This window comes from Camelus dromedarius, unplaced genomic scaffold (genome assembly GCF_036321535.1).
Source record: "Camelus dromedarius isolate mCamDro1 unplaced genomic scaffold, mCamDro1.pat HAP1_SCAFFOLD_72, whole genome shotgun sequence".
Classification (NCBI taxonomy): Eukaryota; Metazoa; Chordata; class Mammalia; order Artiodactyla; family Camelidae; genus Camelus; species Camelus dromedarius.
Window position 1 is genome coordinate 1 of NW_026989803.1, and position 7,605 is coordinate 7,605.

At 65.2% G+C, this 7,605-nt stretch overlaps 1 protein-coding gene across 1 annotated transcript; it reads left to right on the forward strand.

The window, feature by feature from the left end:
• Positions 1-1,639: 1,639 nt before the first annotated feature.
• Positions 1,640-6,721, forward strand: LOC135320795 (ribonuclease inhibitor-like). The gene is made up of 9 exons (XM_064483871.1): positions 1,640-1,745; positions 3,264-3,434; positions 3,646-3,816; positions 4,202-4,372; positions 4,443-4,613; positions 4,768-4,938; positions 5,121-5,291; positions 6,253-6,423; positions 6,505-6,721. Exons 1-9 carry the CDS (start codon positions 1,660-1,662, stop codon positions 6,590-6,592), a joined length of 1,371 nt encoding a protein of 456 aa, XP_064339941.1. The 5' UTR covers positions 1,640-1,659; the 3' UTR covers positions 6,593-6,721.
• Positions 6,722-7,605: the final 884 nt, after the last annotated feature.

The following is a 7,605-nucleotide window of genomic DNA, read 5'->3' on the forward strand; positions in this document are numbered from 1 at the left end:
AAGCTGGGAGGTCGGGCCAGCTGCTGCGTATCAGTTCCCAGCCTAGAACTGAGTCCCCTAGCGTCACACGGGATTCAGGGAGAGGCAGCAGAGTTGGGACTGGCACCCCTCAGGGGTCCCTCCGTGCCACCTCCTTCCCCCCTCCCCTCGGGAGGGGTCAGAATCACCAGCTGTGAGCTCCCTGTTCCTGACGCCTCTCAGGCCTGGATGGAGGATTCTGAGTCAGGGTTTGGGTGAGCACACTTTGGGCTGGGTGGGGCAGGTCTGGCTTTGCTCACATGCGCTGGGTTTGTCCCTGTGAGGGTTGCGTCAGGTGGCCAGTTACCGATGCCCTCGCCCCAGTTTCTTAGCAGGCCCACGTGCTGGGACGTGCAGTCGTGAGTCTTGCTTGCCGGTTGACAGGTTGGCACGGGGGGGGGCCTCTGCTCAGCAGGAATGCAACTAGAGCCTTGGCCTGGGCTGGCTCTTCTCCCCACTGTGGGCTCCGAACCAGCCTCGGGGTGGGAGGGGGAGCCCCCCTTCAGCAAGGCCAGGGCCGAGCCAGGCACGGGCACAAACATGAGAGGAGCGTTGTTCTCAGAAAGCTGGGGTTTCGGGGAACCGAGAACCCTCGTGGGCCTGAGTCATCCTGTTTCCAGAGACCTGGAATGACACTGTTCCCAGGTGTGACTCTTCACTGAGCGTTCTGTCACCCCCACCCCCAGTCTCCACTCATGGCAGCCCATGGCTCCCTCTCCTGCTGGCCCCCACCTTCCGGGCCACAGTGAGCCCCGGCCTGGGGCTCCGGTTCCTCTTTTATTCAGGCTCTGTGCTTGTCCCAGGTGAGGTTTCAGGGTCTGTGTGATCTCCCATCCCATACCTGCTGGGCAAAGGCCTCTTGCTTTTCTCAGCCTGCTTGGTGAGCTGGCCTGTCTGGGCTGGTCGCTCACTGACCCAAGGTGGGGCAGAGGACATGCCCTGTCCAGAGTCCCAGCTCCCAGAAGGGGATCATGGAATCGGGCACCCCGGGGAATGCACCGCCCAGAGTGCAGGCCACTGGACCTGGGGCCCCCACCCCACCTGCTCTGTCCTGTCCAGGGCACCTGCAGCTGGTAGCCCTCGGGAACTGTCACCTGACCACAGGCACCTGTGCCACCCACCCAGCTGCCTCAGGGCAGTGAGGCCCCAGGTACTCAAGTGCTGGGGGGACTGCGGCTTTGTGGATGGTCTGCCTGGCCGGCACAGCCCCCCATTTCCAGTGAACAGGCAGGGAGAGTTCCATAGCACTTGACAGATGTGGCCCCTGTGCTCCCTTGACTGGGGTCTCCACGCTGTGGCCAGGCCTGCAGCCAGCCCAGGCAAGTCAGAGGCAGGGCTGCGGGTGGCCAGTGCCAGGGGCTGGGGGAGCAGGGAGCCCAGTGGGCGAAGCTTCCCTCCACCCACCCCGGCTTTTCTGCTGGAGGCCGAGGTGGATAAAGGATCAAGGAGCTGAGGAAGGGGAAGGAAGCAGGCGAGGGAGAGACTGGCTCCTCCACAAAGGTTGGCCGCTTGGGGTCCTGTTTGGACTCCCCTCGCTGTCCCGCCCCCCCCCCCCATCTGCTGGGTCTCTGCTCTGGCCTCTCGAACCTTGAGAGAATTTCTCCCTCTGCATCTTGTCTAGGAGAGACTTCACCTCCCGCCATGAACCTGGACATCCAGTGTGAGGAGCTGAGCGACAGCCGGTGGACGGAGCTCCTGCCGCTGATCCAGCAGTACGAGGTGGTCAGGTAGCAGCCCCCACGTCACTTCACTTACGGAAGCGTGCTGTGACTTCTGTGTGGTTCTTGTGTGGCATAAAATTTACTTTTTAAATTTTTCCTCCAACTATTTTTTGTTGTTTTTGAGGGGGGTAATTAGGTTTACTTATTTATTTTTAGAGGAGGATACAGGGACTGAACCCAGGACCTCGTGAATGCTAAGCGTACGCTCTACCACTTGGGCTGTATCTTACCCTGCCTTTCTCCAACCACTTGAATGCAAACCCATTGCCGGCCCAAGCCCGGTGGGCAGAGCGGCCCAGACCAGGGTCTGCAGCTCGCCCTCTTGCTCCGGGGGTGCGATCGCGTCTGTCGGCTCCCCTCCCGGGGGCACTGCCTGTGCCCTGTCCCCTGCGGGGCCGCAGGCTGGGAAACAGCACAGACCTAGGGGTCCTGAGCGTTCACCGGTGAGAGATGGATGCCTGCCTGCTTGTCGTTTTCCTTTTGAACTTCCTTGAAAGCATTTTAGGTTATGGAAGAGTTGTGAAGACGGTGCGGGGTTCCCTGTGCCCTGCGCCCCCTCCCCCTGACGTCAGGCGCCCTGTCGCCTGGGGCCGGGTCACAGCAAAGAGCCCAACAGGGCGCCTCGCCTCTCATCACCGGCCCTCCCACCTGTGTCCTCTCCTGTTCCCGGGGCGCACGGGAGCCCTCGGGGCACTCATCCTCACGTCTCCCTGGCCCCTCTGTCCGCCCTTGACCTTGGCCACCTGACCCTCGACGTCTTCTCAGAGCTGAGTCACACATTCTGGGGAAGATAACACAGAAGTGATGTTGTGTCCTGCCTGGCATGTCATATCTGGGGTTTATGGTCACAGTGGCACCGAACGGTGACCCCTCGTGGTCACCATGACCACCTGATGGGTGGTGCCTGCCGGTTCTCCACTGCAGTCACTGGTTTTCCTGTTATCGGCAAACACCCTGGGTGAGACACCTGAGACTCTGCTCTCACCCTTTTGTGCTAAAACGGTCGTCCACTGAGCTCCACACCCGTTGGTGGCTCTTGCCAGAATGGCTATTACCCGGCCTTTGCCTAACTGGGATTTTAATGTCCCCGTTCCTTCCACGACTACCAGCCGTCATTCCGTGAGTAAGGGCTGGCTTTCCTCCCACCTGTGTTCACTCGGGTTTTCACTCACGGGGACGGACGGGTCCTGGGTTGTGCTCTGGTACGTTCCCCGCTGGGCCTGCTGAGGCCCTTCAGGTGTGCACTGCCCTCTGAGGTGCCGCGTCCTCTCCCACACGTGCTCGGAGCTGCTGCCTTGTCCAGGTTTGATTTCTCTCCTGGAGGTGGACACCTGCTGACGGGCCCCTCGGTAAGATGTGGAGATCCGCATCCGTACACGTGCCGGTGTCTGAAGTTTTCCAAGATGATCATATGCTTTTCCTGTTTCGTCTTAAGCTGTGTTGGTTGTCATCCACCTTGCCCAGTTCTTGGCCCACTGTCAGGTCACGGCCTGCTGTGTGAAATGACCAGGTGTCCGTCCACAGGCTGGACGACTGTGGCCTCACGGAGGTGCGGTGCAAGGACATCAGTTCCGCCCTCCGGGTCAACTCCTCCCTGACCGAGCTCAGCCTCGGCACCAATGAGCTGGGTGATGGCGGCGTGCACTTGGTGCTCCAGGGGCTGCAGAGCCCCACCTGCAAGATCCAGAAGCTCAGGTGAGGCTGCAGGGTCTGAGCCTGCTCGGCGGTCCGGGGAGGCTCCACTCACACCGCAGCCCTGCCTGTCATCCCTGGGCCCTGGGCCCTGAGGCACACCTGAGCCCGGCCCGGCCGCCCTGTGGGCGCCCACACACGCGCCTTGCCCAGGCTCCTAGAGACGGGGGTGGCTTGTATCGCGTGGGGCCCCGCTGACGGCCACGTACTCCAGCCTCCAGAACTGCTCCCTGACGGAGGCCGGCTGCGGGGCCCTGCCCGGCCTGCTGCGCTCCCTGCCCACCCTGCAGGAGCTGCACCTCAGCAACAACCCGCTGGGGGACGCCGGCCTGCAGCTGCTCTGCGAGGGGCTCCTGGACCCCAAGTGCCAACTGGAGAAGCTGCAGTGAGTGTGTGCCCGCTCCCCCTAGGCCCACCCCCAGCCCTGCACCCACCTGTCCCCTGGGAAGCCCCCTCCCCAGCTCATCAGCTTCAGGGAGCTTTGAGGGGGATCTCGGGGACCTGCAGACCTCCTGCTCCCTAACTCCCAGCTGAGGCCGGAGGAGCTGGCAGCTGGCCTATGACCCCGCGCTCAAGCAGGAGTGGCCGTGAGCACACGGGTGGGGTCAGCGGCCGAGGAAGGAAGCTGGGCCAGAAAGGCCCGGCTCAGGACAGGTGTTCTCTCTCCTGGGTCTCCGCCGCCCACTGTCCCGGGTGGGAAGGGAGGCCCTCGGCCTGCCGGCCCGGACGCATTCCTGCGAGTGAGGGGCTGGCCGGCCACCTGTCCCCAGGCTGGAGTACTGCAACCTGACTGCTGCCAGCTGCGAGCCCCTGGCTGCCGTGCTCAGGGCCACGCAGAAGCTGAAGGAGCTGGTGCTGAGCAACAATGACATCGGCGAGGCGGGCATCCGGACGCTGTGCCGGGGCCTGGCGGACTCTGCCTGCCAGCTGGAGACGCTCAAGTAAGGTCTGGGCCGGGGTGGGGGGTTGCGGGCGGGGCTCCCCCGCTCCCGGCACCTCTTGTGTCCCCAGGCTGGAGAACTGTGGCCTCACGGCGGCCAACTGTAAGGACCTGTGTGGCATCCTGGCTGCCCAGGCCTCGCTGAGAGAGCTGGACTTAGGCAGCAACGCGCTGAGTGACGCGGGCGTCACGGACCTGTGTCCCGGGCTGCTGAGCCCCGGCTCCCAGCTCAGGACCCTGTGGTGAGTCGGCCCCCGGGCTGGGCGGGCAGGGCCTGCAGAGCGGCCGGGCGCGGCGGGGGACGTCCGAGAGTGCCGCTGTGCTGACACGGGGTCGGCATCGCCCCGCTGGCCCTGCAGTGACAGCCCAAGCACTCCCCCTCCCCCTCCCCCGCAGGCTCTGGGAATGTGAGGTCACCACCAGCGGCTGCAGAGACCTGTGCCGCGTCCTCAGGGCCAAGGAGACCCTGAAGGAGCTCAGTCTGGCGGGCAACCACCTGGGTGACGAGGGCGCCCAACTGCTGTGTGAGAGCCTGCTGCAGCCCAGCTGCCAGCTGGAGATGCTGTGGTGAGCGTGCGCCCCGTGAGGAGGCTTGTGGCCTGGGGGCCGGAGCTTCCTCGGAGGGAGGGCAGGGACGAGGTGCTGAGGTTGAGCTGCCCAGAAGCCAGGAGGAGCGGGAGGGGGCCCTGGGAGGGGCGCCCCTCGGGCTCAGGTCTGCAGCGACCTCAGTCCCTGTCTGCCTCCCGCAGGGTGAAGTCCTGCAGCCTCACGGCCGCCTGCTGCCCCCACTTCGGCACCGTGCTGGCCCGGAACAAGCGTCTCCTGGAGCTGCAGCTGAGCAGCAACAAGCTGGGTGACGCGGGCGTCCAGGAGCTCTGCCGGGGCCTGCGCCAGCCCGGCTGCGTGCTGCGCGCGCTCTGGTGAGCCAGCGGGCGGAGCGCGAGTGTGCCTGCGCGGGGCGGCAGGGCCCCCTCCCGTGTGGGAGCCCTGTCCCCACGCAGCCTTCTGGGTGTCCTCTTCTCGGCCCCCACCCAGAGCAGCTTCCGCCCCGGCCTGTGCTCGCCTGCCTGCCAGGCCCTCGTCGGCGGGGCCCTGCTCCGTGCTGCCTGGCCTGAGCCGGCTCGTGCTCCCGGCACCGTGCGTGCTGGGTGCTGGCTGCACTGAAGGAGCGTGTCGTGCTCCAGGGTCCACTGCTGGCCTGGCGGGCCGGCCTCCAGGCTCCCTGTTCTGTCTTCCAGCCCAGCTGCTCAGCCTCTCACTTCTGCCGTCACTGTTTTTCCTCTGTTCTGTGTCCTTGCCTGTCTTCCACTGGTGGCTCCCCTGGGACGGTGGTCATCCCGGGCAGCAGGCGAAGGTGGGGCCGAGGAGCCCTAGACAGCCGGCCCTGCAGCTGAGCCCCAGGCGGGACCCTCCTGCATCCTGCCAGGGGACGCTGTCCTGCTTCCAGGGTCTTGGGGACACTCTGAAGTCAGGCGGGGAGAGGAGCTGTGGTCCCTGACACCTGGGTCTGCCCCAGCGAACCCGGCACGGCCCCTCGGCATGGTGGTCTTGTGGCGCTGGGGGCCCCTGGGCCTCGCGCTGCCGCCCCCCCCCGCGGGAGCCGGCACCTCTAACCTTCCTTTGGCCCTCGTGCCTCCTGTCCCCAGCCATCCCCTTGGCCTCTGTAGAGCCTCCGCCCCACGCAGCCGGGCTCGGGGGTGAGGAAGCAAGGAGTTGGGGTGCTGAGTCCAGCCTGTGGCCGCTGTGCCCGCAGAGGGGAGCTCTGCGCCTCCAGGCTGAGGTGGGGGGAGAGCTGTGACGCCGGGGCCACGAGCATGGCCCAGGTCACTAGGCCGGTCACTGGTGCCCTCTGCCCCAACCTCTGCCCTGCTCTCCACCCAGGCTGGGGGACTGCGACGTGTCTAACAGCGGCTGTGGCGGGCTCGCGGCGCTCCTGCTGGCTAACCAGAGCCTGCGCGAGCTGGACCTGAGCAACAACTGCATGGGCGACCCTGGCGTCCTGCAGCTGCTGGGCAGCCTGGAGCAGCCCGGCTGTGCCCTGGAGCAGCTGGTGTAAGTGGGCGGCGGCGGCGGGGGCGGGCGGGCACGCGGGTACGCGGGCGGGCACGGCCCACCCTGCCTCTCCTTTCACAGCCTCTACGACATCTACTGGACGGAAGAGGTGGAGGACCGCCTGAGGGCCCTGGAGAGGAGCAAGCCCAGCCTGAGGGTCATCTCCTGAGGCGCCGCCGTGCACGGCCCGCCTCCCCTCTCGGGGTGTCCCAGCTTTAACTGAGAGAAACGCTCAAATCAACTTATCTCTGCGAGAGAATTTTAGGCACTTTATAATCATTAAACACTTTTGTGGCAAGAGGGGTCCTTGTCCGTCCTTGTGGTTCCTGCGAGGTGCTGGTGTCGAGGGAGCAACGTTTTCGCGAGGCTCTTGCTGCCCGATAACCACAAACTGAGCAGCCTTAAGTGAGTTCTGGGCCAGGCCTGGCCGTGGATGTGCCCGAGCTACCTGGGTGCTGGCAGGGTCCTGCTCCCTGCGGTCCTGGAGGCCACCTCCCCCCACAGGCGTTCACGTCCTCAGGGTCTGCGAGGACGGTGTCCTGCCCACACTGAGGGGCACCAGAACGTCCCCCTGCCCTCAGAGGGACAGCAGCCTCTGGTCGTCAGCAGCTCACCTGGGCGCCTGGCATGTGGGCCTGAAACCCGGCTGGGAGCTGCTCCCGGCTCCCGGCTCCCGGCTGCACCTGTAAATGGCCAGCTTCGGAACGCGTTCCTGGTGGAGGCCAGAGCCCCGTGGATGGGAGGGTAGGGTCCTCCTCCGTCTAGCTGGCCTCACCGTGCCACAGGTGGGTAGCAAAGGGGTGACCTGCCCTGACCAGCACAGTCGAGCAGACACTGGGCAGCTTTCAAAGGGTCTGGTCCTTGGGCAATAACTTCTGTTGCTGCAAAAGCCCTTCGAGTTGCCCAGGACCCTGGCTTCTAAACACTCCCACTGGAAGGAAGCAGCTGCCCTCGGGTCTGGGCAGGAGATGCACAAGGTGGGCCTGTGTGCATTTCGTGCCAGAAACCAGCGGGGGTCTCCACCCCATAGGGAGGGAGGGAGGCAGGCTGTGACCCAGAGTGACCACAAACCCAGTGACTTGAACCTCGGGCGGAGCTAGCTGGGCGGACAGGACACCTGGTGTCCCTGCAGTGGGTCTGCCCAGAGCAAAGCTGACGCAGGGACAGCAGCAGGCGGGCCTC

What these genes read in the sequence shown, in the direction of transcription:
- LOC135320795 (XM_064483871.1), top strand. Translation starts at nt 1,660, where the DNA reads ATGAACCTGGACATCCAGTGTGAGGAGCTGAGCGACAGCCGGTGGACG. An exon ending in CAGCAGTACGAGGTGGTCAG is followed by an intron (nt 1,746 to 3,263) that starts GTAGCAGCCCCC and finishes GTCCGTCCACAG; the next exon opens with GCTGGACGACTGTGGCCTCA. An exon ending in TGTGCCCTGGAGCAGCTGGT is followed by an intron (nt 6,424 to 6,504) that starts GTAAGTGGGCGG and finishes CTCCTTTCACAG; the next exon opens with CCTCTACGACATCTACTGGA.